Below are 27,838 nucleotides of genomic sequence, written 5' to 3'. Positions count from 1 at the left end.
CACCTCGTACGGACAGTCAATTTTAGTTTATAATGTCATCGATTCAGCTTAAGACGGTATCTACCAATTACTATAAGCAAGATCGTTGCAAAGCTTCTCCCTCGAGAATGAAAAGCTAAGTTTAGAATTTTCTTTCACTATTCCATCTCGCATTTCCACCCTGCAAAGACAATCGGAACAGGCTACTAATATCAATGCTATGTTGCCGAAGCATCGAAACTATGTAAATAACGCCTCCACGTCGGGATAGCTAAATTATGTTCCTTCTCCCGCTTGGCCGCCAGTTTCTTTGATATCTTTCGAGGCTGCCCTTTGGGTTTTGCTGCTGGAAACAGTCGATAAAATATAGGCTCCCAGCTCGGATCAAGATGATCATGTCTTCCTCCTGCAGACTGCCATCCTTTCAACAGTTCAATTTCTCGAGCTATCAACTTCTCACGACGACCAATATGAGAATCCCTCTTCACACGCCAATTACTGGAGAAAGTGTTGACGAACCATGGTGAATGAGCACCATGCACTGTGATCGTAAGGTCTTTGAAAAGAAGTGGACTTTGCGGATTGGCTTCGGAGATGCTTTGGAAAATTTGAAGGGCAAGCTTTTCGTCCACTATAGAGTCAACTATCACCTTCCGCACATGGCCATTTCGAAGTCTGAGAGACGTGCCCGATTCTTCGTCGAGGAATTCTTTATTGAGAAACTCATTCTCAAACTCGTCGAATGAAGGATCACTGGGCATCTCAGATCCCACTCCGGTGAAACCTTGTGATGAAGAGGTAACTTCAACTCTAGGCAACGTAGGTAGCCCTTTCAGGGCGACTTCAATGTGGAGATCAAGGCATTGGAGATTTCGTATCGACCCCAGAGCAGCATAGACTTCGGACTTCTCAGCGTGGCTTTGTGCACCGTCAATCCCAAGTTCTAAATTCTCGAGCAATGTGCACTTTTGGCTGATTTTACGAATTTGATCCCTGCTCACAACCTGCCAAGCTGCGGGCGTCCCAAGCTTAAGCTTGCGCAAATGAGACCCATGGGTATCGACGAGAGAATCAATGTCAATTCGTAAGTGCCAATTGTTCAGTTCAAGTTCGGTTAAGGGCGGCAATTTCTGCAGGAATTCACAAGCACCATCATAAAACTGCACCGGACGAGGATCTCGTGACCCATAGCGGCCAGGTCCAAAATTCAGACGAAGAACCTTTAAAGATGGGAATGATGACAACCCCGTCTCTTTCCAAATATCAAACGTCTCATCTGCCAGTTCAGCATGAATCTTAAGAACCTGCAGGACCGAAAAGTCCGTAGCATAACTCCATTCGTAGAGACGCAGTGGGTGGAACATCTGCCAAAACTCAAATTGCAGAGCCTCCAATGATGCAGTACCTGACTGAAAATGTTCTGGTCCCAAGAAAGCACCCCTAGGAACACATCTCAATCGAACCTTTTTGAGATTAGGAGGGAGCCCCGCGAAACGTAAAACTTTTTGGTAAGAGTGGTTGTAGGGATAGTCATAATATCCAATCTTGAAAGAGTGGATAGATGGAGATGTAAGAAAGTCAGGATCTTCTATCAGTGGGTGGTCTTCCGGGTGAAGAGTGCAAAAATAAAACATGTTATCCAGTTGAAGACGACACTGTGGCAGATCTTGATGCAATGCTTCAAGTATAGATGGCGAAGGATGAGTTTTTCGACTCCATATTAAATCAGTCAAGCCCGGAAGTATTTTGATCAGTTTAACGACCGCCTGAGAAGCACGGCTGTCCATTCCCTCATAGGAATGACGATTATAAATCGGGCTATCCCTCTCGAAGGATTCTATCCATTTTTCATATTGCGTCGTGTATGTTTCCATCGGTTTGTCACATCGTAGTTCAGACATTCGAGGCGGCTCCCAGTCGAGCCGTTTGGCGCGATGGGTTGGATGCTGGACGATAAGCTGGCGAACGTAGCGGAGACCATCCTCGACTTTGAGTCGTTCAATCAAGCGATTCACATCCTCTACTACCTCTTTTGGTTGAAGAGAAACCACTAGATTGATATCATGGAATTTTATGGATTTGATCGCCGGGCGACAGCATGCGTAGAATGTCTTGCTGGCCTTGGCAAAGTTCAAAAGCGTCGGAGGGTTTTCAAAGGCTAGATACCCGACAATAATTTCCACCACTTCGGGTGGAAAATAGAGTGAAGATTTCCGCTGCATTTTGTTCGAAGATAATTTTTAAACCCAAGAAAGCCACATGTCGTTCAAGATGAGGAAAGTTTTTCTGGCCCCCCAGGGCCGAGCGGCTCTACAAAAAAGGGGCCACGGCCGCCTTGGGAGCGTCAGCAGACATGGTAAATGAGTCACAAAATGTTCTGATACTACTCACGACCAACCGAGTATTTTGATCGTTCAAACGAACTAGTGAATCAAATATCATAATTGGGCGTTAACTCAGTTATCCTTGAACCGGCCTTTGCGTCCATAGTAAATATGCTCCGCACCCGAAGGAACGGTCTTACTATACGAGCTCAGAACGATTGAAGCGGATAATGGCTCGGTGCAGATATCTAGTCAAAAAACCGGAAATAACCTCAAGATTGATCGGGGATGCAGAAATTACATCTATGGATGCTAATTCCGACAGAGCGTTTTACCATTTGACAGAGCAGCCTCAGCAATTCCAGCCATCGCCCCCACGCATATAATATTCGATATCCTGTTTAGAATCCACAGCATTCTCGTCCAGACATTCTCCATCCAGGTAATTAAATATCAGCTGAGCTGCCAAATCAGCGCTCTCATGAATCCGGAATGGAGGAAGAACCTCTCCCCTCTGATTCACAGCCAAGAACAACACCCAGACCTCTTCACACGTTTTCCGATCCGCAACAACGATCATCATACACTGGTCCGAGTCATATCCAGTTGAGGGATGCACCTATAAGATTTCTCGGGTCAACCGCGCTTCTTTAAACCTGGAGTGAAAGAATGATGTGAAGAAGTCCTGGGCTACTAGTCAATACTTTTCCTTAAAGAAAGACTAATGACGTCTAGTACAGCTCTTAAGCTAAGTAAAAAATTCCATAATCTGCCAAGGTGGTTAGGGTCTGGCACCTGGCGAATAACTTCAAGCTGCAGGAGATAGATAGCGCTGGAGAAAAGTACTACGAATTAATCGACATCCATGGCGAATCATATCGAAATCCCATTAGCAAAGAACCGAAGTCCTTTGGACCCATATAGTACATTCACTCGCAACCCAGCAAGCTTCCCCAAAAGCGCGAAAGAAAAATATCACCGATGGAAGGAAAGCGAGACAAAAAAAAAAGGAAAGGTATATGTACAAAGGCAAGTCAAGCCCGTCGATGCCCAATCAGTGCTACCCCTTGGAAAGTGAGGTCCAAACGAAAAGGTGTCAAAAATTGACTCGCAAACACCTCCGGCTCCATTCCATGCATGCCACCCCACCCGACTCGAAAAATGACGAAACAAATTGAAAAAGCCGAAACACTACCCTAATCGAATCGAGATTCCAAACAGTGGGGAAAGCGGGGGATAAAAAAAAGGGAAAGATGCCCAGCCTGGCAGAGTGGCGGTTCAAATGAAAGGAACCCGAGGGTAAACAAATCAAGTATCGATCGGAAAATGGATAATGAATAATGGACAGTAGGCAAATAGGTGGAATCAATGCGCTTTCCAGATACCGGGTATACATTTCGGAGAACCGGATCTCGTCTCGTATCTTTATGAGTGTTCTAGAGGGTATTTGTTGGAGGGGGTGGTCGGTGGGATGTAAAGTGGGAAAAATAAAAGGAAAATTTCTGTGTCTCATGCTCGTTTTCAAGTGTGTTGGTCGAAGGTGAATTGCGGTAGAGTGCGATTCTCAACGAGGCAGATAATAACCTAGGATTCAAGTGTTTCTCTTTTTGACAAAACACTCAATCCTTGTCGATCTTGCCGTTCGATTCGCCAAGGCGGATCTCTTCATAATTGGGACCGAACTTGTTCCGGACTGTTGCACGAGAGACATTATTGTTAGCTAATCAGGTCATCGGACTCATAAATCCGAAACCGCAATGGGCGGTTCGGGTCTATTTTCGTAACGCGGGAGGGTATAGCGGGTAGTGAAACATACAGTGCTCGGCCTCGACTCGGAAGAACACCCACATCCACCGACGAGCTACTTCGAGGAACATCAGGATGAATAGACCACATTCTGTCTCGGTGATCCATGAGAGGCCTGGGAGGATACGCCACAGCCAAGAGAATCGGAGGGCAAGGTCGGCGAAGATCACCAGGTGATACAAGCGATCGGAGTGGAAGCAGCGGTTGAATCGCAGGCCGTAGGGGTGGCTCGAATCGCAGCGTTCGGAGGAGAAAAGGGTCAGGTCCCAATCCTTAACCACATCCCACCAGAAGGAGTAGCTGGAATTGACGAATGAGGCAATGAATCTGAGAGAGGTGCAAGATTAGAGGCCGGGCTATGTGAATTCAAATGCGGGGAGGGGGAATTCCTTACAGGAGGCGCATAATAGAGACCTCGCTGTAGCCATGGAAAGTCAGAGGGCTATAGTTGCGAAGCCTGGCGGCCAGCCAAATCACGGGGAAGGCAGTGGCATATTTCAAGGCGTTGGCCAAATGTTGGTTTGCCTTGCTGGGCACCCCACGTCGTGCGGGTGCACGACGAGCCCGGAAGTATTCGGTCAAGCACTGACGGAGTCGGATGGCGCTCGGGACGGCCAGAATGATCGGTACGACGATTTCGCTTCCGCAGGCCCGGTTGGGCTTGTTTGTGGAGTGCCAGCCATCGGTGAAGAACATACAGAAGGACACGTATAGGTCGGCAAGCACGCGGGCATAGCTAGTCAGGGCATCTGCCAGCAGAATATCACCGAACTTGGCCTCTGCGTTCTCGGCCAGACCGCCGATAGCAACCCGCTTTAAAGTCAGGAGAAAGCGTACGCGGCCGGACCGGGCGGCTCTGTTGAGTGGCCATATGAGAATGAGGAGAAGGATGACGAATACGGATTGTGGAATGAAATCGAAATGTTCGACCAGCTTGAATTCCCGGCGTGTGGCGATCCAGAAGGCGATTTGCCAGATGGCCAGGGGAATGGTGAAGATGGTAGCAAGGCGGTAGGCGGCGGTGTGGTGTCGTGGATTTGTGGAGGAAGGATATCCGACCAGATCGTGAATTTTCTAAAGCAAGAGAGGGACGATTAGTTAGAAGGCAGTTCATATGATCAGTGGTTTCGGTGTTGAATGTTGGCCATGTTGATTTGATCCAAGAGGGGTTCCGGATTGCGCGGATTGCGGGTACGCCATGGGACACTTACAATGTCGGTCCTTTCGAGGTATTGGAGGATTATGGCCCATCCCCAGAAACCTGTAAAGGATAGATGTTAGCAGTTGACTCTGACCCTTCAAGGTATAAGTGAAATCCCCAACGTACCGGCTACCATAAGGGCAGCTACCCGGATGGGGAATGGGAAGGTCCGCCCAAAGCCATCCAATTGAGCATGTTGATCTGGCCCCATTATTCCATGGATGAGAGGGAGAAAGGGTCAAGGGGAAGTAGATGTGATTAAGTCAAAGTAAAATCCCCGTGGGGTCAACAGTAGCAAAAAAAGAAGAAAACGAATGACTAGGGGTGAGGAAGCAAAAGAATCAGAATAGATTGGATTGGGGTTGGATTGAAACGGTTGCCGCGTCCGCTTTCGGGGTTATTAAGCATGCAGTCCGCAGACAGTCAATAGGGCGGGCAACAGCAGTCCACGTCCAGCCAGTCCAGCCAGTCCAGCCAGTCCACTGGTTAATCCACAGTCCACGGAGTAGGCAGGTCGGGGCCACTGCGGACGCAACACTCGACTCAAACGCGACTAGTCTGGGCCCAGTGGAGATGCTTTCGCTACACCAGAGCGGTCGCCAGGCCATGCGCGCGCAAAGATCCGCAGCGATCGACAGTCAGGGGCGCGTCCAGGTCTTCCAAAGGGAGTCGCTAAACCCACTATGGCATCATGGTGATCCCTGCACCCACTTGGCTGCGTCTTTTCACTGGTTGAGAGTCTTCGCCTGTGTTTGCCGAAATAGCATCAATTTCGAAAGGTACTGTACATGCTCGCTTGTGTACACATACTTAGTAGTAGATGCCGTCCATTGGAGTCGAGTACTGAAAATGAAGGTGAAAAACGCAGAGTATCAGTAAGGAGTATGTACTTTTGTACTTTCCACAAAAGTCTTTCTTCATGAACAGGCAAGGTTTTGGTGGCTGGCTGTGGCTGGTTGTGGCTGGTGCCTGCCAGGTGCGACCAATTAGGTAATAGATCATGTGATTATTCATCAGGTGATAATGTATCAGGTGACCGTGACCCTCTGCCTCGGCTGTCGCGGTGGGCAAGTCCGGGGATCGGCCATCTCCATCTTGTCTCCGGGGAAGCTTCACTTGCACTCTGCTGTGTGTGTTGTGTGCGAAACAGCTGGGAATTCACTGTTGTCAGTGTAACATACATCCAGTCAATTACATCTTCACCATTCACACCATCACACCTCCCTCACCATGGCCGACGACGACCCCCATCTCTCCCTCTCCACACCCAACACCGACTCCCTCGGCTCCTCAACCTCCCACTTCTACCCCTTCGCAACATCCCCGGATATCATCCGTTCCCACGAAAAAGATGCCTTCTGCACGGGTGGTCTCGTTCAACAAGCCCAATCAATCGTGCGCGCCCTTCGCGGAGCCCGCTACGCTCATGCACACTCGAACTCCATCAAACACATAACTGAACTCATCTACTTCACCCTGACAACCGCCATTGGCAACCGCACCCTTGGCGAAGAATACTGCGACCTCGTCCAACTAGAAGATGACACCCTCCGCCTACCAGCCATAACCCGACGAGTCGGCTACATCCTCAGCACGATCCTAGTTCCATGGACCTTACAACGAGCCCTACCATCCTTTCGCCAACGCATCCGCGCTAAACTAGAACGCAGCATCGCAAAGCAGCAATTCCGCGCCGCACAACAAGCAACCCTCCTAAACAAACCAACCCTCTCCACCCCCGATGCTCCCAAATCATCATCAGCATCGCCCTCGTCTTCGTCTTCGCCCGCCCGCCGCTTCTTCACAAAGCTACGTCTCCAGCAATATATCCTCGAACATCTCGACTCCCTCACATCCGTCTCCCCAATATACGCCCTCAGCATAATCACCTTCTACTTCACAGGCAGCTACTACCATCTCGCAAAGCGCATCTGGCGTCTGCGCTACGTCTTCACGAAGAAAATCGACCCAAACGAGCAGCGCGTCGGCTACGAAGTCCTCGGCGTCTTGATGGTCCTCCAAATTGCTGTCCAGGGGTTCCTGCACGTTCGCAAGATCAGTGCCTCCGTTACCGAGGACGACCCGGCCCTCGCTGCGGGCGATGGGAATCGTTCTGAAGGCAGTGGTCTGATTACTTCCATCCAGCATCCTGCCGCGGTTCCATTGCTACCTGCTTCGGCTGCTAGATATGACCTGGAAGAGGAGCCTGGTGCGGTGTCTTGGATTCCGGAGGGCCAGCAGCGGAAGTGTACGCTTTGTTTGGAGGTTTTTAAGGATCCTAGCGTTACGACTTGTGGGCATGTTTTCTGTTGGACTTGTGTGAGGGACTGGGTGAGGGAGAAGCCTGAGTGTCCGCTTTGTCGGCAGGAGGTTCTTTTGGCTAAGGTTTTGCCGTTGAGGGGGTAGGAGAACGGTTGGTGGATGTGTTGTGCATAATAATGCTTGTTTTTGATGGAAATATTTGCATCTTTGTATATACTTGATAAGATCACATGAATGTATACCCAGTGACGCTACATGGCAACTTCAAGGTTAACATGCCAACTAGGACTGGTTGCCTTCCAACTAACTAGTACTAGTACCTAGGTAATACTAATAGAGGTGTAATAGGCCTACTAGTATTTCAACCACTCCAGCCCAGTCTCAATGTCACCCCACCGTGAGATTGCGATATCTCTCCAGAAATACGAACGTGGCTGCCACGGAGCTATGGAGGCGGCTTTGGGGAACTCACTCCCACCTTCCTTCACATATGTCGCTTTTAATCGAAGAAACGGGCGCTCTTCGAACCTACTGCTATTTCTCTCCTCGGCCGTCATTCGTGGAACTATCGCCGATACACCATCTTCTTTCATTTTTGCCAACAACCGACATGCCAGCTGCGCAGTAGAATCCGCACCAAGTGTCCAGCTCGCGTCGACATAGCCCCACGATAACATTACATTAGGCAACCCTTCCACCATTGCAGTTCTCCAGGTAAAGTGATCCGAGATCTCATATGGCTTCCCGTCGATAGTAATCCCAATGCCACCCCCAGTTGATAATTTGAGCCCAGTCGCTGTCACGATAATATCTGGATGCAATTCCTCGCCAGATGTCAATCTTATAGCCGACGCTGTGATGTTCTCGATCCTCCCAGTTTTAATACTTCCCTTTCCACTCTTGATAGCATCAAAGAAATCACCATCCGGACACAAACATAAACGCTGCTCCCAGGGATTATATGAAGGAATGAAGTCTGGCTCGAGGTTCATGCCCGGGGGTAGAAGCTTGGCCGTCCTGCGTAGGAGAAAGGCCTTAGCCATCTGAGGAAAAAGACGACAGAAAGACACCATGAAGAAAGAAAATAGCATCCATTTCAGGCGAATCAGCCGGTTTGCTAAGAACCCCGGTAGGAATTTCAAAGCAAATGCTTCGAATCCACCCTCGCTTGGAAGAGATGCGATGTAAGTAGGCGAGCGCTGAAGCATGGTTACTTGTGCACTTTTGGCGAGCGAGGGAAGCAATGTAATTGCCGTAGCGCCAGAGCCAATAATCACAATCTTCTTGTCCGTATAGTCGAAGTCGGTGGGCCAGAATTGTGGATGGATGACCTTTCCTTGGAAGTTGGAAAGCCCTGGGATTTTTGCATCGAGAGGCTTCTGGTAGTCATAGTAGCCTGTGCCCAGAAACGCAAAGCGACTAGTCAAGGAAAGGCGTTCGGCGGCGGAATTGACTGTAATATCAAAAGTCCATGAATTTGAGGATGACGACCATCTCATTCCTTTCACTCTGTGGCCGAACCGAATCTTGCTGTCGATGCCTTCTTTGACAGCGGACTCCTCGATATAGTCGCGTATCAGAGAGCCATGAACGATAGAATTCTTTCCAGTCCAGGGATTCCATGCAAATCCGAAGGTGTATAGGTCTGAGTCTGACCTGATACCTATTTGAAGTCGTCAAAAGAGGGTACGATTGTAATAACTCGGCGGGGGTAAGGTCTTACCAGGATACTGAAAAAGGCTCCATGTTCCACCGATTTCGTGGCGGTCTTCAAGGATACAGTAACTGAGAGACGGATGACGCTCTTTTAGACGATAAGCGAAGTTGATACCGGAAATTCCGGTGCCCACAATTATAATATCGAAGTCCAACATCTTTGAAACGGTTCCGAGCCTTTTGTGATGGGTTTATTGCCTCTCTTGCGTTTACAGCTTGCAATTCTGCTTTATACGTGACTAGGTAAGATAAAGTACCTTGTTGCTATCTGATCTATTACCATTGGCCCGAGGTCTTCTCCAAAGGCTCCTTCTACCGGGACCTCGGAGATGCGGAGCCGCGGAACCGCGAGGCGGACTATATCTTCATTAAACTGTATTATATCTTCGGCTCCGAATATGAAGAAATGATCCGCAGGTTTTCTATCGAAAATCCAGTCTTGGGCCTAGCTTGTCCCGGTTCACGGAACTTACAGAAATTTCAAGTTTCTTGCGTGATTCAATAGTATTTGGCAAAGTTTCCGGACAACCCGACTTTTTGGTTCACGTTCTAAACCACTTCGCCCAAATAGGAATTCTCAATATTCGGCTGTGCATTAAATAATCGCAAATTTAATGGTCCTCCGGGTCATCACAAATTGATGATTACTATCAGGTGGAATGAGGCACTAAAATAACTTGAAGGAGCCGTTAAGAAAAGAAGAAAAAAGACTTGAAGAGAAGAGACAGTCTTGAAAAAGGAAATGTAGCCATAGATCACTTCAAACCTTGGAAGCAAGTTACCTACCTACCAGTACTAGTAGGTACTGCTTTATTTACCTTTGAATGTTGGTAGTACTACTAAATAGTAGCAATACCATGATCAGATAAGGATGTTCTGCTACACGTAACTAGCAGTTAGACAATATAGCACATCAGTACGATCATAGTCGTTGCATCCTGCGATATCTACTAGTACTGGTTCCCCAATTAAACTAGTATGTGATGAAGGCCTGTTTTCTTTTTCATAAAACAAGTGCATTTGACGCGAGATGATAAGTCTGAAGAGAGCAGACATAGAGACAAAAAGACAAGAGAGACAAAAACAAACAAAAAGGACAGGATGGCAGGTTGTAAGATATAGTACTTGCACCCTGCACGCGAGGCCCAATCGGGCGACAACAACAATACTATTTGTTTCCGATAGTCACAGATTACCTGGAGAAGAAAGATGCCAAGGCAGCCTTAGCGCCCATCTTTGTCTCGTCTCCAAGACGCTTCTCTGTGCTCAGGTAAACCTCTGGGAGCCATTCTGGCCTTGGCTCTCCCAACGCCATACGAGCAATAGCTTGACCGGATAACCAGGCCTGACACATGCCGTATCCATTGAACCCGGCCGCGATCCACTCCCCTCCATTGAGTTTCCTTCCACTTATGGACTTCGGTACTTCTCCCACGATTGGAACTTGATCAGCTGTCATGGCGATAATTCCGGACCACATACGGTGCATCGCAGTGGCAGAAGATAACGTGCTGTTCGTCATAGGGTTGTTCCACCCCTTCTCGAAAAGTCTCTTCGGCAATATCGTGGTTTGATTGTTCACAGAATCTGCGCTGATGAGAGAGTCGTCCGAAGACAAATAGTCATCAATTCTCTGTATGTCCCCTCCCACGAAAAGGTCACCAGACTTGGCATTCTGCTGCATCCAGAACAGACCTAGCTCGGATAGTGTGGTACTTGGGTCCCAGGATTGCTTCGTGTGAAAGAGCCACGCGTAGGGGCGGTTTTCCCACTGGGCGCCGGGCTTTTGTGTTGACATAGATAGCCGACACGGGAAGATAGGTCCCCTCAATTTAGGCAGAAGGTGTCCACTGAACCCATTGGAGCAGTGAAGGATTTTCGCCGCTTTGACTACACCGCGCGGAGTAGTGAGGATATAGGGGTATTTGGCATCACCATCCTTTGAAAGCGTGATTGAAGTCACTGGTGTATTGGTTTCGACTGAGAATTGTTCCTGATGTTTTGCAAGAAGCTGTTGCAGAAGGTTTGTGACCAATTTGTATGGCCAGAAGACATGGGCCTTGACAGAAATAACACCAACGCTCTTTTTGAGGTTGTATTTCTGTGAAATGAAAGAAATAAGCAAGTGGCTACCAAAAATAATTGAATGGCCCTGGGATGCCTTACCTTCATTGCGGCCTCACCGTCGATGATGGTATACTTTTCCTTCCTGTCAGGAACTGCCTCTTCATACATTCGAACCGATCGACAAGAGCTTTCGAATCCATCCACATCTTCGAAGCTCAAGACCGTAGTGACCTCTCTTATCTCACTGATCTGAAGAAGATTCTCGGCTTTAGCGACCTCCATAAGCTCGTCGAGTGTCTGGTCGCAGAATTTTGCGATTTGCTTAGCAGCTGTAGCACCAAAGGCTTCGACGAATTTCTCGTAGAATTTCGGGGCATGGCTAAGCAAATAGCCTCCATTTCGACTTGTCGCTCCGGTTGTCAGAGAACGGGCCTCAAACATTGTCACCGTCTTGTCGATTCCCAACTCATTTTCGAGAATCGTCTTTGCAGCACTGCACCCAGTAATGCCAGATCCGATAATGGCAAAGTCTGTGTATTTAGGCAAATCTTTTGATTGTGTAGTTGCAAGTGGATGTGGTGGCTCTTGCCAGGCAGGAATTGTCGGGTTTGGCAAGGGAACGCCAGGGTCTTGGATGACTTGACCAGCCAGCTTGAATAAAAGCTCTTGCGGAAGCTCAGGGGTCGCCATATCGTCGTCTGACTGCAAGTCAAAGAATCAATGGTACTATTTGGATGTTAGTTTATCCTAGAAGTTTAAGGCAAACGAGTTGCTGTGAATGGTCTAGATAATATATCAAAATCAAAACTTCGAGGGGTCTCTCTATATATCATTAATTTGCGGTACTAGGCCAGTAGTAGCAGGTGCAACCTAGAGAGATACTCAAACTCGGAGTAGTAGTACCCCGGTACCTACCTAGGTAGGTAGTATGACCTTCCCCCCGGAGCCGCTGGCAACTCAAATCATCCCACAATCATGCCTGCGGAGAAAGAAAACCTCCATTCATTTTGTTTTGCTGCCTCTCAAGACATTTCCAAGGTTTCTGAACTTCGAAGACAAGATTGTAGATTTTCCGAGTCCGTCGTGGCTCCCGCGGCTCCGCGGCTCCACCCATTAACTACCTTCGGCCTCATCCTTGAATTCAATTTTGGTTCTCCATTGCCCACATGAATTGCTATCGCTGATCATTCGAACCTTACTGGGCCCAGGTAAAATACGACCCGGAGCCGCCGGTCATTCAGTCGCCCCGAATCCAAAGGCAGCTTGGACTTTCTCCCCGTGCATCAAGAACACAGCTTAAAAGCACGCGGATGCAAGATGTTTGAGAAAGAAAACTCCAATTTTCCTTCTACCTTTTGGCTGGAACTTATCTACACGACTAAACCCAAAACACTAGTCTCTTCTTGATTGAGACTATTGCAACATGAGCAACGTATTCAGTTCTCGCAGGCCGGTGATCTTCGTTGGTGCTACGGATCCAATTTGCGGCGAAGCTATCAGGTTCTTTGCAAATGCGACAAATATACCTATCGTCCTAGCCGATCTCGACGAGGATTCTCTTCGCCAGGTTTCCAGCAAGCTACCAAACAGAAGCTCGATATCCATCCGACTGCTGGACATCTTTGATTCGGATCAGATACGGAGTGTCCTTGCTGATGCTGCTCTCGTCATCCAAGGGGCACAGCCGTACCATACAGCCTCGACTCCTGTCCTCACTGCGTGCATAGATGCAAAGGTTCCTTACTTGGACTACTCCGACGATGTCCATAGTACACAGGAATCGCTCAAGCTTCACGAACGGGCAAAGAAAGAAGGCGTTCCTTGCTATATCAATTGCGGTTCATCTCCCGGCATGACAAATCTCCTTGCGGTCGAGATCGCAGAGGAGCTTGATATTGTTGATACACTCGATATTTGCTGGATGGTTAGCGAGGAGGGTGGTCAGCTCGGCAGAGATGTTCTCGAGCACCTCATGCAGATCACTGGTGGGCCTTGTTTAACCTGGGCCGATGGGAAGGCAGCTCTCCACGAAAACTGGGTTGAAACCTGCCAGGTTCCTATGGATGATAGCTCGGAGACTTTAGTTTATGAGAGTGTTCATCCGGAGCCAGTCACGTTGCCTCGCCGATTTCCAAATGTAAACCGAATTCGCACACTAGGCGCCCTCAATCCAGCCCCGTTCAATGGGCTTGCTCGTGGACTTGGAGCTGCCGTTAATAGCGGAACTATCTCTATGGATTCAGCGATCGACTTTCTGGAAAATATGCAGAAGAAATCAACTGGGAGCTGGAGCGACATCATTGGTGCTGCTACCTCGCAACTACAAGGTGGTAATATTTCACTAAACCAACTATACCAGTTGGCTTCAAATGGCGCTACATCCTTGAAGCCGTGGAACCTTGCACTCTGGGGCATGGTTGCCCAAGTTGGTAAAGGGCAATGTTCGGCGGCTGAGAGTTTCAACTTCTTGATCAACTATGCACGAGGAAAAGAATCGCCGCGACGGTCTGGTCTTCTCCTTCGGGGTATTGGCACCCACAACGGACAGCCCGCCGTGGTCATTAAACGGACTCCGACTAGTTCGAGAGGCTCGCCCCTAGATCAGAGTATGGCAACATCCATCGGAGCCTGCTGTGCAGCCTTTGCGCTATTGGCCCTTGACCAAAAATATCACAAGTATGCGGGTGTCAATTGTCCGGAGGATTGGGTTAAGCCCAAGGAATTTTTCAAGTCAATGGAGAAACTTGGGTGCCCACGAGATCAGATCATTGAAACGCTGTAAATATAGGTACCATAAATTACCTAGGTACTGTCGGCTCAAATCTACCACCTAGCTATTATTTTGCTCTCGAACTCGTATTCCAACTTGAAGTTCCTCGTCTTGCCAATGGGATACAACTTGAAGTTTAAATATCTTCCCCGAGTTCAACTTCAAGTTGAAGTTCAGCATATCCATGGATATTTAGTCACATCTCAATAACCCTCATTTTCGAACCGCGCAGGCCAGTAAATATCGAAATATGATCTAAAAAAACCTAGGTATTAAACCTTGTTCGCTTGCCGAGGGCTCGAATTCGTGAAGCTTTCTTTCCGGCATGCCGATCGTCTCGGCTCCGGTTGTGGCAAGCCCGCGGAGCCGCAAAGTCAAACGGGCCGCGCGGGCTCCGCGGTACAGTTCAACCCTTTTACACCTGGGCAGCAAATCGGTGTGAACTCCAAATGAAGCAACCAGAGAACAGAAAAGGGTTGCCTGGATATGCAGATAGTACCTACTACTAGTACTAGGACGAGGCGGGTATCCATTCGATGCATATTTAACCCGCTTTGTTCCCGCGACGAAAGAACCCAAGTTCACCTGGGCAGTTCATTCGCCAAACCACTCGTGGAAGCAAAAAATCTTTGACAAAGCACCTGGGCACCTGGGCACAAATTTCCTTCGCGTCAAAATGGACGAAGTCTTCGATGTCGCAGTCATAGGGGCCGGTATGGCTGGCCTTATTGCGGCGCGCGATATCAGTGAAAAGGGCTATAAAGTGGTACTCATTGAGGCCCGAGATCGTGTTGGAGGACGAACCTACATGGATCAGGCTTGTGGTGATGTGCTTGAGCTTGGTGGTGGTTATGTACACTGGACGCAACCGTATATTTGGACCGAGCTTCAGCGCCATGGCATTACCCTCAATCCACCGATGGATGAAGGAAAGAGTTACTGGCTTGCTGACGGAGCCGTGCACTCTGGGAGCTCTCAGGAATTTTCCCAGATTGTGTCTCCACTTCTAGACCGGTTCTTTGCAGACAGCCGTGCTCGATTCCCTGTGCCGTTCAACCTTACCGCCATCGACAACTCAGAAATCGAAAAGGATTCGATTGAAGATCGCATCAACTCCTTGGGGTTGTCTTCATACCAACGTGATGTTTTGGAAGGTGCATTGTCTGGCCTGGTACATTCCTACAAAAGTCATGGCATTGCTCAATTACTTCATGCTGTGGCCACCTACTCCGGGAGTTTTGATGCATTTTTCGAAACAGCAGGCACTTGGAGCATCAAGGGTGGAACGAAGAAGTTAATCAATTCCATTTTGGCTCAAACAAATGCCAAGCTCCTTCTCTCGACACCGGTGAGCTCTATCGTCGACAAAGGCTCTCGGGTGATTATTGGGACTCGGGATGAGCAAACGATTCATGCGCGTATGGTGATTACTGCCCTCCCACTAAACACCATCGGCGACATTCACATGACGCCGAATCTTACCCCTCTGGCACAATCTATGATTACCGAAAAGAACCCCACCATGGCTGGCAAGCTCTGGATTAGAGTCAAAGGCGAGGTCGAGCCCTTCACGATCTATGCACCAGCCGGGAAATACCCACTCAATGCACTCCGAACTGAGCGGTATTCTGATGGAGACACTCTTATCCTATGCATGTGCTCGGATGATGCTACTATACGCTCTCAGGACAGATCTGGGGTACAATCACTGCTACAAAGGTTTCTACCGGATGTTCAAGTGATAGATATCGCTTACCATAGTTGGGTTAACGATGAATTTGCCAAAGGAGGCTGGATGATGAACCGACCTGGATTTTTTACAACTGGCGCAGTTGAACTTCAGAAACCACATGGCAATGTCTACTTCGCAGGAAGTGACATTTCCGCAAGTGAGCCTGGCTCTATTGAAGGTGCTCTGTCTAGCGGAGCTCAAGCTGCTCGCGATGTTTCTATCGGGCTCGAGCTATCTAAAGAGAGATCAAAGATCTAGTAGCCTCCAATTGATCTGTCTTGGGGATTGATTTGTTCCATATAGAGATAGAGATATTCAAAGAGTCCGATTTGGGTTTCACTGAGAAACAATCAGGTTTGAGAGGTGTAACTGTCATGAAGCTCAGGCCTTTTTACAGGATTTTTTGACTGCTGGATTTTCCACCTCGGACCATCACCATAACTTAGCACAGCGAGAAAAAAAACTTAGAGACACCACTGCTTTCTCATTCGTAAATCGAAATAAGGAACGCGAATCATAGATGGATTATAGTTTGTCGGGGCTTCCCCTCTCGGAGCCCGCGGACCCGCGGATCCGCGAGTACATCGCTTTAAGTACCATGCGGCATCCCACCATGGAAATGGTCTCGGAAGCGCGTTAGTGATGGCTTAATTTTCTCTCCACGTCATTGCTCACTATGGATATTGACGGTATGACTGTCGGTGAAACACCTGGCTACCCGAATCTCCTTGACCCGCTCCGCAACGAAGATGACAACCAGCGTGATATGATGTCCAGGCCGGATAATCGAAAGTTCTCCCTCTTTTCTGATATTTTTGGGTGTGGTGGAGATACCGGGACATTTTCCTTCTCCTCATTATGTGATGGGAGATTGTACTCGGCCTACCTCGGTCAGCAGACCGAAACGCCTGAATCACTACAGTCCAGCGAGAAGAACCTAGGCCCAACAGAACCCTTCAGCCGCCCCTCGCCACATGACAAACCCCTCTCCTTATACAATGAAATGAACGAAATTCCGTATTCAAAAAACACAAAACCAGCGAGCAAGCGAAAACCAACAAGAATCCGAAGGCAGAATCGCTCATGTGATCCCTGCCGTTCGGCAAAAAGGGCATGCGATTTGCCATTACATCCCTCGCCCTCGAGAAATCTTCCTTTATCTGCTTGCTCTATGTGCAAGCTGCGTGGCAGGGACTGTACAGTTATATGGCGAACGAACAAACAATCCAGTAACACGATTTACACATCTGCATCTCCTTCGTCCGATGCCCATCACGAGGTCGAGGGAGGTCCTGTCACCGTCAATGAACAAGGGAAATACAATGTCCCATCTGTTACATCGCTTAATTTATCAATTCATGAATCTTCTCTCAATTCAAATCTTATGAGGCGGGAGGCTTGCTCTGAAAGATTAGCAGTGTACATCGATGTCTTTGACATTCCGGTGTCAGACCTTCTTTCGGGTGGATGTATTCTTCCTTGTCACTCCGTGGGTGTTGCTGCTTTGACTTCGTTGGGCCATAACTCAAACATGGCCGCAATAATTGATCGCACTCAATTGAGCATCAAGGATAGTTGGAATATTGATTCATCCCCACATCTGCCAGCCTCCGCCGTGCCCCGTTTGTTTGTTACGGCGAGCATTCTTGATATGATATTTCAACCCGCGAAGCCTAGATCCGGAAATACCGAGTATCCATCACGCAATGATGATTTCGCAGAAGTTTTTAAATGGGTCGCCATTGCGACTGGATCACAATTTGATATTTGTGGATCCAACTCTGAGAGAAATGCAAATTCCCAAAAGGAAGCTCGAGATATTGCATATGCTGCGTGGCGAAAAAGCAAAGGAGATGGTATTTACAAAGATTGCGGCAAGAAAGTCTTTCCGTTTAGGATTATCTTTGCTACTTTTTGGAACGATCCTGTACCCTACCGGGACTGATCGAAGCGATGAATTTGAAAATGATTCTACATATGCGTTCCAAGAAGGCATCAGCCGCCTCCGGATGCTATGCTCTGAAGCACGGATTCGTCTCGTTCTTGGTGAAGAACAACCAACTCTAAAAGCATCCCCAGGCAAACGATTTCAGCCAACAATAACATCACCTCCGTGGGCAAGCTTGCGTACCGAGGAGTCGGGAGGACTCTTAGACCTAATTGTTGCGCTTGAATGGCTTGTTGACATATCCCAATCGGTTGCAATTGCGCTTTTCCCAAAACGAGATCTCGTCATTACGCCATCTATTCTTGACCATAGCACCAACATCAATCATCCAGTAGGGGATGAACTTGAATTTCAAGGGATGGCTACGAAGGTCCTAGATGAAACTAATGTTTCTCAGGACATGGAAGAAAACAAATCAGTCACACAACTGTTGTCTCAATGCTGCTCAGATAGTATCATACAGAGTGCACTGTCGGAGTCAGGCTCCCTTGTAGTGTTGCTGTGGAAGTTGCTCGCCCGCTTAACGCAAGCCACGCGAGATATCCGGAATGGGATGGCCAATTTTGAAGGCACTCGTCGAATTTTCGATACCACGCTAATGACCATTGGTGTATGGAGGACCACTTTTGGACCATTGAATCCTATCACAACGGATCGACTGCAAAGAGCAACCGCAGATCTGAGACGCAGTGTGATATTTTGCGCTACTGACGGTGACCTTGCAATTCTCATATTTCACAAGCTTTCGTGTCAAATTGAAAGACATCTGGCAGGCCGGCTACAACCATCAAGCGAGCATCTGCGTGAACGAATGCACCAAACTGCTAACTATCGAAGCTTGCAACGGTTGACAAGCGCGATCCGGCTATCTTCTCTCGCTTCGGTGATCCAGGGGTCCTGGTCTCGAGGGGAAGCAGGGCTTAAGGCTAACATTGAAGACATTACGGCACATCCGGTAACTCAGTTCTCCATGATAAGATAATATTCTCACTAACATCCTTGAAGCATCCTACTATGGTCGTACAGGCATACGAATTAGCGGCAACAGGGCTTGCAGAGGAAATCCGAAGCTCAGTTTCTACTAGCAAGGAAAGAAACATTTCAGACTTGTCTGGTGCACTGCAAAATTGTCTTCGGGGGTTACGTGGCGTTCGAAGGACTCTCGTCATGTACCCATTCACAGAACGAGATGAGGAAGATTTCGGTTCATCACCTGGGCACCAGTAAGGTCTCAGCGTGAGGAAATTTAGCGATCTCAAGCACCTAAAACCCCATTAATTGTACTGGTATTCAATATATACGATCACCCAGGTGCCCAAACTGTGCATTTGCAGGTAAAAAACCCGTGGAATCCAATGTGTAAGCTTGAAAATGGACAACAAACAAGAGTGGGATGAGATGAGATGAGATGCGACGCCCGCTTCTATATGAACTGATATATGCCGAAAAATAACAGAGGCTTTCAAAATGTTGGATGAAGACAAGGATCGAGAAAGTGACGGAAAAGAGATCAAGGATGACCATTGATATCGACATAAGATGGTTTATCGGCAATAATTTACTTCTCTTCACCACTTGCCAATTTCTCTTGAGGGAGAAGAATAGGTAGATTGAGTTCTGCATGCGCAGGGCGAGGCGGCATCGGATCCATAGCCACCCTCTTTTGCTCCATGGTGTTGAAAAGACAAATGCAAGCGTAAGGGTCGGTTGCAGCGTCTATAGGCAAAACATCTGTCAGCACTGCTCTGTCGCAATTAAAAAGGCAGGGTACAAGGAAACTTACACTGTACTTGGCGGTAATTCAACGGACGGGCCCAATCGCCACAGCGCACATCCTCACTCTTCTCAAGAGGTAATCCGAAATGCTCCTCCATTTGCTCACTAAGATTGACCATTCGCTTGTTAACCAACTTCGGAGCCGCGTGGCCGTGCTTCACAAGCTTGAACAAATGACTAAGCTCCAAGATAGAGCGGGTGTCGACGCCGAGGAATTTGCGGAGACGCGTTGCGTCCGCTTTGATCGAGACGCCAACCTTTGTGACATCTTCCGACTCGAGGATACGCTTGAGTGAAGGCGCGACGAAGTCGTCTAGTGTACGCGCTGGCTTGAAAAGGGCGATTTGGAATAATCCGATGCGTTCTTCGTTCGCAATTTGGATCATGGAGAGATTGTTTTGGATCGTGTCGTAAGCACTTGCTTGTGCTTTCCACTCCATGTCAAAGCCGATGACTTTGCTGTTGAGGAATAGTTGGGCAACTTCTTCTGTGCTTTCCAGGGACCGGCAGTAGTGGACGATAGGCTTTTGACCATTTGGCCCCCGCTGTGAACTGTGACTCCAGAACTGGGGTGGTGTCATTCCGCTGGGTGGAGCTGCATCTCCCGTCGATGGTGAGGCGGTCCCGGTGGCCGAAAGATTGAGATCGGATGACTGTTCAAGTGTAGCATCAAGCTGGCTGCAATCTTTGATTCTGCCCAGGGCTGGCGCGAGAGTGCTATATTCTCGCTTGGAAGAATTTTGCTGGAAGAAATCAAGAGATTTGAAGTAAGAAGATCCACGGCTAGAGGGCTTGGCTGGATCATCGCTCTTTAGAGGATGTCTCTCTGTATTTTTCTTCGAATGTGGACTCTGCCTCACGATTTCGCCCACGCCTTTGTTGGATTCTTTTCGCATACCATCTTGCGTTGCACGTGCTGACAGGCGGTTCCGTTTCTTCTCGGCAATGGTTTGTATTTGAGCGCGAGAAGCAAGCTGCTCAATAGTCTTATTTTCGGAATCCTTGATTGTCATTTTTTGGATTTCCCGTAGCTTCTGTGCTGCCTTAGGATCCTTGACTGGCGTTCCCGGTTTCTTCAACGGGTTCTTGGCCGCAGCAGCATCTTCGACTTTCATTTTTTGAACGGGCCATGGCTTCATTTCTGCAGGGGGGGCTTTTTTTTGCTCCTTTGTAGGCAATGTAGGGCGAGTTCTTCCCCTGCGTTGGACATGAACGAAGCCCAAATTCATAGTCTCGGCACGTTTCTCAATAGTTTGTCGCCTTTCAATGTCTTCGAGATCCCGCAGTAACTTCGTCCACATCAGGCCAGTTTGGACGGAGCCTTCGCTCAGCTCAATGGCCTTGCGAGTGATCCAGGAGTCTTGGATCAACGAGGCAAGATTTCGAGTCCAGTCCCCAAAAAGCCGGAGATTATTGCTCAACGGGTTCCGCACCACGAAAGAACCTTGGATCACATTGGGCAGATTCTTATCAGACAGTTTCCTCTCTAGTCCAATACGAATCCAGTTGATATATCTATATGCCTCGAGCTCCGCCATCAGATCAAATCGACTTTCCCGAATTCGTCCAACAAGTTTGTACAAGGCTGTCTTGTGAACATCCATTCTGTTCGGTTCGATATTAGACCACAATGGTCCTGTCTGGCCAGCAAGACTACCCAGAAGATAACGAGCTTCCTGATACAGAACATCAAAATGCTTCAACTGAAGGAAGAAAGGTGCCATGATATCGAGCTGTCGCCAATGCAAGTCAAGTTCTGGTGATTGGGCGGATATTCCCGGTTTCCATTTACGCATGAACAACATTCGAATACGACTTGCATGTAAAAGAGGACGCTTCTCAAGCTTTCGCCGTACAGGAAGGTATTCTTTATCATCAAATAAAATGGCGGGGATTGGTTGCAAGCGAGCAGGAGGTAACTCAGCTGGTGAGTGGGTTATTGGCCACAGCTCTGCCGCCTTGAGAGGGTTGAGCCTTTTCCGGCGATAGGACCAGGCACGGCGATGAAAGTGCGCCGCAGTAGAGTATTCGTACAAATGATATCTGAGCTTAGCCTCGTGTTTTTTGAAATTCGGCCCTAAAAGACGGCAGTCATGTGCGATCTCAAGCAAGTCTTGCTTGACAGTTCTGTCTTTTTCTTTTAAGATGTTGTATTCCATCCCAAGATTTATGGAGTAATCAAGAAGTCCATCGATCTTGCGCCTTGCGACATTTCGGGGACGGATGAACTCCTCTTGGAGCTGGTTTCGCAGATCCTGCGCAGCACGCTGCGATTGCATTACCAGCTCGTTGTATGCCATTAATCGTAGCTTGGTGATATTACGGATAGCCCGTGATACATCCTTGGTCAGATCTGGAACCTGGCGGAACGCAACCCTGCAATATTGGTCTTCCAGACTTCGGCAATCCACGCTGCTCTGCAGTACCTGGTCCTCGATCTGGGCGACCAGCGCCGAAAGGACTTCGTGGTACTCTGTCTGAAACTGCGTGTAAATCGCCGCGCATTGCAGGATATGGTCCTCGAGATGGGCCCATTTCAATTGCAGAAAGTCACGACTCAACCGAGGCAGATCGAGCGAGAACGCCAAGCTCGCTTTCTTGTCAATTGCCCGCAGCTTGGCCGGGTTGAAAGGTTTTGGAGGTGGAGGTGAAGGCACATCGTTTCTCCGAGACCTTATAAGCTGTGCGAGTTCAGCTTTGGCAGGCATGGGCTTCCTCAGCGGGTGTTTTCCAGTTCCTCCATAGCGTGGGGTTGGGGTGGGCCGAGCTGGTGGCTCCTCTCCCTCGTCCTCTTCCTCGAGCTTAATTCGTTGACAGCGTGTATTCGAGAAAGGGCGTACGATTCGTGCGTTATTTACTCGCCGGCATATCCTTTCTCTTGCGTGGGCGACTCGTGATGAGGGTGCTGCATAAAGTGCGGAGTATTGAGCGCTGTGAAAGGAACGGATGTCAATAAACTGACATTGAAGATGAGAGACCAGGAATAAAGCACAAACCTCGAGCCGAGCGCAGCATTCACGGCAGGGCTATTGCAGCAACGATTGAAGGGACTGTAATGAGCTGGGCAGGCCGAGGCACGCCTCAGACCCGCCGGAAAGCTCGCCCAGGTCCGCATACTGCGGAGCAAGCATAGTGGGGTTTCAGGCGATCAAATCTCAGTTGGTCATGACACATAAATGTGCTGGACCGATTCAAATGCGTGAATAGCTTAATTCACCGCCAACAATTAGTTCTCAAGGGAAAGTGAGCTTCAAAGAAGTGCGAGGTGCGGCGACAAGCAGTCACGCAGCGGAGAGGCGACACCATACCTATCCGGGACTAGTGTGTATACCACGTGATGCAAAGAGATCGCAGCTCCCGGACGGCCGATTTTTGTATATACATCCTCTTCTTTGCACGCCTTATCAATTCATTGCTGGAATAAGTTACTAGAGAATCTCGTCAGGTCACGCAGATCTCACTGAATACCAACAATCATGGCCTCCCAGCTGCTCCCTCTGGGTGAGATTCCAACTGCCCCGCCATTCACGAGACCCCCCCCGCTAACCCTTCAATAGAGCTTATCGACAAGTGTGTCGGCTCCCGGATTTGGGTTGTGATGAAGGGCGACAAGGGTAGGTTTTGATAGGTTGATTGTGAGTGATGGGCTGAGAAGCTAACATGACTTGCAGAGTTCTCCGGAACCCTGCTCGGGTTTGATGACTACGTCAGTGAGTATCCCTTCCCTGATATGAAACGTATTGATCGAAGAGTTATACTAATGGAATTCGCAGACATGGTCCTGGAAGATGTTACCGAATTGTATGTACCCTGCGCGGTGTGATTCGCGACGTGACTCTTGACTGCCACGTTCTCGTGGATCCCCACAACGAGAGACCCTCTCACATATCATGGCGGCTAACCTAGTTTTAGTGACTACACTGGCGCCCAGGTCAAGCTGCCCAAGCTTCTACTGAATGGAAACAACATCTGCATGGTATGGTTAATCCACAGCTCTCTTTGGGTGCTTTACTGACCCTTTCCAGTTGATTCCCGGTGGAGAAGGCCCTACTGCTGGCGCATAAGCGAGCTTGCTTTTTCAATATAACGAAAAGAAATTTGTGTGTTAATGATACCGAATGCAACGAAATGAAAACACCAATAGAATTAATTGATTCAATCAAACACCTGATAACCCTGTTCCTTATCCGACCATCCAACCCTTGATGATGAAGACGCGCCGGGTCCAGGAATTACTTCCGGTTCATCCCCCTTATTCTATTGTTTCCAAGATAGCCAAGGAAATGGCCTGTCCCTAAGGCTTTAATGTCTTAGACGTCTCAGACGCCATCCCGCCAAACGCGCCCCGGGAGTCCTGCGCCGATATCACACCAGTTCTAGAAGCACTTGGCGCGCCGTCACAGCACCCCTAATCTCCCCCCAATCACAAATCCAACGCCACTCAAAGCCCCAATGCACACTGTAAGCCATTGATCGCCGCCACCCCAAGATAGATACTTCAGCTAGCTTAGCAGCGGATATAGACGGTCATCCAGGGACCCCTGGCTGTATACCCCGGGCGTGATAGCCGGCTATTCAGCTAATATCCTTGACACTGCCACGATTAAACCGCGCACGATATTGAAATCGATGGCTCCACAATCACGGGCTTTTGCATTCAAATGGAGAGGGCGGGTCTGGATCCATAGAAAGAGGGCCAAATAAACAGGTTGTGGTGGATGGCTGGCTGGGGAGCCCCAGTTACCCCGGACTGAGGGGAATGCAGGATGAGAGTGCCCCGCGGCCGAGTTCTCCAAAATGAAAACATAGCGAATCGCATATGCATACTATCGGGATATACGCCTTCCCCAACACCTGCCTGGTTCAAGTTGGAAGAACGTGCGTGAACTAACTGCGGCAACTAGTTAGCCACCCCCCGTCCGGGGTGAAGATCACACCCATGTTAGAGGCAGTCTGGGGTAAACCGAACCGGGCCGGTTTATGGGGTAAGGTGAAAGATGGAGAGAGTTTTCATCGGAACTCAAGAATCTATTTTAGCCAAGGTTTGATGCACGTATGCATCTTTGAAACGAGCAGAGTCTAGGTAGAGTTCAGGATTCATGATTCACGCCTGGCTACTATGATATAGATTACCTAATAACTGATAGGGTAGGAAAAGTTCCAGGGAGTAGTAGCGATGTCAAATATTCATTAAATGTGGACAAGCAATTTTATTTTATTATAAGACTCGCAGATAAAAAAAAGCAGAGGGGAAAAAGAAGCTTGTGGCCCTACCGAATTCTGTGGGGGCCCTGGGGGAACTGATGCTAACACTGTGGCATCATGTCACCAAACAACAAAATTGGGGGTTAGTTCGCTCAAAATGACATGTCGTAAAGACCGAGTCATCATTCGAATCATTCGTCAAGCTGTGCCGTGTGAATTGGTCTACCCCAGAAAGCCGGGGCGAAAGTGTGGAAACTGTTACCTAACAACTTGCATCTCCCCGCATTTCGTAGTAAGAGCTAAAGTCACACCGTCGGCGAGTGGGACAACTCTAAAGCGACCAGGGATCTCGCTTATCCGCTGAATTTCTACTCAGGTCTTACTGCGATCCCCTTGGCGAGTGGCGAATTAGGCAGACGAGATTGGATGATTCGTAGGTGCGCGTCCTGAATCAGGTGCTGTTCCGGTGGTTGGGCTGTCTAGAAAGTACTTATGCTGGCGAGGGGTATTAGTAGAACCGTAGTATCCACCTTTTCTTCACTTCTGTGGCGGTCTATTGATGAGGGGATAACATGTTTAATAGCAAGATGCAGGGTAGAGGGAAAGGGAGCAGAGAGAATTATAAGAAAAATAACTCCGTACTAGTATCACAGGTGACCGTAGGATAATCTCCGTCCTCCGAACATCCTAGTGAATGCAAACATCCACGATCGCATCGCATCACCAGCATCAAATCAAAATCCAAAACACCAAATAATAACCAACCCAGCTGCAACACCCCGGGCGGCCTTGGTTCCCCTACAAAGGCAATGCTCGCCCGAGGAGCACGCGCATTGCCAACCCAGCCCGATGCTACCGTGGCTATCTGTCCAGCGCATGTAGCCAGTGACAACGCCAGCCGGACGCCTTCAAAAAGGGGTGGCTGCTGTGGCTGAAAGTCAAGCATCGAGCGCAAAGTATCGAGTATCGGGCACAGAAATCGCCGCAGAGAGCCCGAGCTGAGGAGTGAGGAGCTGATCCCCCCTGCGATCCTGCGATCCTGCGATCCTGCCTGGGACTCTCTACGATGGAGTCGGGTGTTTAGGATCTAGATTCTGCTCGAACGGTGTTAGCTCTTGGCTGGAGGATTCCCTATGATAACGAAACGCGTACGTCCAGGGCTGATCTGACCACATGTAGTGGCCAGACCCAGTCTCTATCCAGTTACGCCCAGCTGCAATACCTATGCTTCTGGAACGATTTAGTCGTACGATCTACAACGCATCGTTTGAGATGAGAAACTTTTCAGATCTTGCTTGACTTGCAGTTCGCTACGCTTCTCCCCATCCAGGGGAACGAACAGGTCTGGCGAAGCTAAGCGAAGCAAAGCAAAGAAACTTGGCAGCTGCCGAGCCACGAGATCAAAACACTCAATTTCCCAGACCTGACCTCGAGGAGTTCTTGGTGATCCGGGAAAGGTGCCCGGACATCTGGGCGCTGGGGGAAAACACGAGGATTCCGATGCAGCATCCAAGCCGGGTTCCTCGAATGACCGTGATCGAGGTCGCGCCGCCATGCCGCGTGATACTATGGATGCCTACGGAGTACATACTTTGGGGAATACTTGCCCACCCCATGGTTTAGCATTGGTTCTCCCGTGCTTCCATGCATGTCAATGGCAGAGTGAGCGACGAGCGGGACGAATCACGGGTGTTGGCGGATACCTCGCTGCGGCTATCACGCCGGGGAATTGCCTCGGCCAGTGGTTTGCACCTAGCACAACTTGGTGATGATGGTCCCGGCGGCCCCGGCCAAGTCTATCCAAGACCCTGAATGACGGAGACCGGAAGAGTCCGTTAGATTAGCGCCCAAGAGCTAGCTAGCTAGGTACTCGCTAAGAGGTGTGAAGGTGTCTTGTTCGTGGTATACACATGTGTGCCACGCCCGATTCCGATCCAGCCTCGTATGTAGCCAAGTCGCCTCTTTTACCACCTTCCACACAGGGATCTGGAGATTGCACACATGCGTGGCCACACCCCCATGGCGCCCAAGAAGAACGGATCCCCGTCGGGAACCCTTCCCATAGGTAAGGGGGCGGTTGTTGGCTGAAAGGAAGTGCTTATCCCGTCCGGCCGCCACCATCCATGATTCGACTGATTAAACGGGTGGGTGAGATGTAAGAAAGTTGTTAGGTTGGAACTCCATTGACATGATTGGGTCCCAGATAGACCCCAACCTGGACCGCCCCAGCAAAAAAGGAAAAAACCCAGAATTCTAATGTATGGGGCCCCCCCGAGATGAGATGGCATGGCCGCGACCCACCCACCCCTTGGACCTTTGGCCTTGGACCTTATCAGTCTACATATCCTATAGGATGGCCACACTTCAGTGATTGGGCCAAGATCGCCTATCGCTGAAAGTGCGGAGAGGCAGCCGCATGGGGACTAGTGGGGGGCACGATCCCTGCCTTTCTTGTGTTTCTAATTGGGATGTGGCGGTGGAAAGGAAGCAGGGTTAAAATGGAGAGGAAAGGCAGGGAGAAAGCACTCTGTACAGATAGACACACCGATGGAACTAAAGGCTGAATCAGACGCAGGGTCGTACCAGGGGTTGAGGCATCGGAGGTCAACCCATGTGGTAGTCGTTGAACCACGGCGAGGCAAAAAGTAAGCTGGGATCAAACCGTAGCGTATCGGCCACACCGGGGTTAGGATCGTCCCGTTCTGACATTCTAAATCACGCGAGTGATAGGTGTGGGTGGCGGAGAGGACGCACTAGTACGAACAAAGTCCGAAACAGTGAACCTGCTGTCCAGGTGCTCTGGTGGATTCGGTTCCACTGTGGGCATTTCTTATCGAAGTTGAATAGATAGTTATCATCCCATACAATGACAGAGGGCAATGATATTGTCGCGAAGAGCTTCGAAATGCTTGGTGAAAGACGGGTTTGTTCAATAGCTAATATCCATCATTTAGGGGGTTATAGAGAAGACTAGGATCTACAATACACTCCGTAGGTGTACTAGAACTCTGAATGCAGCTTAATTCCCCCAAAAACTTTCGTCAGCGCCAAG

The 27,838-nt window shown here is 49.0% G+C and overlaps 10 protein-coding genes across 10 annotated transcripts; 5 read left to right on the top strand and 5 right to left on the bottom strand.

Annotated features, from left to right (window-relative positions):
• Positions 1–197: 197 nt before the first annotated feature.
• Positions 198–2,201, bottom strand: N7533_008800 (uncharacterized protein; the record flags this gene model as incomplete). Its single annotated transcript, XM_057105450.1, has 1 exon — positions 198–2,201. The coding sequence occupies one exon, from the start codon at positions 2,199–2,201 to the stop codon at positions 198–200; it is 2,004 nt and encodes a 667-aa protein (XP_056956899.1).
• Positions 2,202–3,922: 1,721 nt separating this feature from the next.
• Positions 3,923–5,521, bottom strand: N7533_008799 (EXS domain-containing protein; the record flags this gene model as incomplete). Its single annotated transcript, XM_057105449.1, has 5 exons — positions 3,923–3,996; positions 4,120–4,436; positions 4,504–5,183; positions 5,321–5,370; positions 5,437–5,521. The coding sequence occupies 5 exons, from the start codon at positions 5,519–5,521 to the stop codon at positions 3,923–3,925; spliced, it is 1,206 nt and encodes a 401-aa protein (XP_056956898.1).
• Positions 5,522–6,540: 1,019 nt separating this feature from the next.
• On the top strand, positions 6,541–7,716 carry pex10 (ubiquitin-protein ligase peroxin 10; the record flags this gene model as incomplete). Its single annotated transcript, XM_057105448.1, has 1 exon — positions 6,541–7,716. One exon carries the CDS (start codon positions 6,541–6,543, stop codon positions 7,714–7,716), a length of 1,176 nt encoding a protein of 391 aa, XP_056956897.1.
• Positions 7,717–7,925: 209 nt separating this feature from the next.
• N7533_008797 (flavin-containing monooxygenase) lies at positions 7,926–9,446 on the bottom strand (the record flags this gene model as incomplete). Its single annotated transcript, XM_057105447.1, has 2 exons — positions 7,926–9,235; positions 9,296–9,446. The coding sequence occupies 2 exons, from the start codon at positions 9,444–9,446 to the stop codon at positions 7,926–7,928; spliced, it is 1,461 nt and encodes a 486-aa protein (XP_056956896.1).
• A 1,034-nt stretch (positions 9,447–10,480) lies between these two features.
• Positions 10,481–12,045, bottom strand: N7533_008796 (NAD(P)/FAD-dependent oxidoreductase; the record flags this gene model as incomplete). The annotated part of the gene is made up of 2 exons (XM_057105446.1): positions 10,481–11,389; positions 11,455–12,045. 2 exons carry the CDS (start codon positions 12,043–12,045, stop codon positions 10,481–10,483), a joined length of 1,500 nt encoding a protein of 499 aa, XP_056956895.1.
• Positions 12,046–12,778: 733 nt separating this feature from the next.
• On the top strand, positions 12,779–14,137 carry N7533_008795 (saccharopine dehydrogenase family protein; the record flags this gene model as incomplete). The annotated part of the gene is made up of 1 exon (XM_057105445.1): positions 12,779–14,137. The coding sequence occupies one exon, from the start codon at positions 12,779–12,781 to the stop codon at positions 14,135–14,137; it is 1,359 nt and encodes a 452-aa protein (XP_056956894.1).
• Positions 14,138–14,801: 664 nt separating this feature from the next.
• Positions 14,802–16,115, top strand: N7533_008794 (flavin monoamine oxidase family protein; the record flags this gene model as incomplete). The annotated part of the gene is made up of 1 exon (XM_057105444.1): positions 14,802–16,115. The coding sequence occupies one exon, from the start codon at positions 14,802–14,804 to the stop codon at positions 16,113–16,115; it is 1,314 nt and encodes a 437-aa protein (XP_056956893.1).
• Positions 16,116–16,533: 418 nt separating this feature from the next.
• On the top strand, positions 16,534–19,032 carry N7533_008793 (Zn(II)2Cys6 transcription factor domain-containing protein; the record flags this gene model as incomplete). The annotated part of the gene is made up of 3 exons (XM_057105443.1): positions 16,534–17,479; positions 17,535–18,760; positions 18,811–19,032. The coding sequence occupies 3 exons, from the start codon at positions 16,534–16,536 to the stop codon at positions 19,030–19,032; spliced, it is 2,394 nt and encodes a 797-aa protein (XP_056956892.1).
• Positions 19,033–19,363: 331 nt separating this feature from the next.
• On the bottom strand, positions 19,364–22,712 carry N7533_008792 (3'-5' exonuclease; the record flags this gene model as incomplete). Its single annotated transcript, XM_057105442.1, has 4 exons — positions 19,364–19,521; positions 19,589–22,382; positions 22,544–22,607; positions 22,669–22,712. The coding sequence occupies 4 exons, from the start codon at positions 22,710–22,712 to the stop codon at positions 19,364–19,366; spliced, it is 3,060 nt and encodes a 1,019-aa protein (XP_056956891.1).
• Positions 22,713–23,057: 345 nt separating this feature from the next.
• On the top strand, positions 23,058–23,645 carry N7533_008791 (RNA-binding protein LSM5; the record flags this gene model as incomplete). The annotated part of the gene is made up of 6 exons (XM_057105441.1): positions 23,058–23,082; positions 23,139–23,195; positions 23,253–23,291; positions 23,355–23,382; positions 23,494–23,557; positions 23,607–23,645. 6 exons carry the CDS (start codon positions 23,058–23,060, stop codon positions 23,643–23,645), a joined length of 252 nt encoding a protein of 83 aa, XP_056956890.1.
• Between the last annotated feature and the right edge of the window lie 4,193 nt (positions 23,646–27,838).

Source organism: Penicillium manginii, assembly GCF_028828005.1.
Source record: "Penicillium manginii strain IBT 31320 chromosome Unknown utg000006l:1.0-4164085.0:1.0-4166146.0, whole genome shotgun sequence".
Lineage (NCBI taxonomy): Eukaryota > Fungi > Ascomycota > Eurotiomycetes > Eurotiales > Aspergillaceae > Penicillium > Penicillium manginii.
The sequence above is the reverse complement of the archived record's forward strand: the minus strand, read 5'-3'. Positions and strand labels throughout refer to the sequence as shown.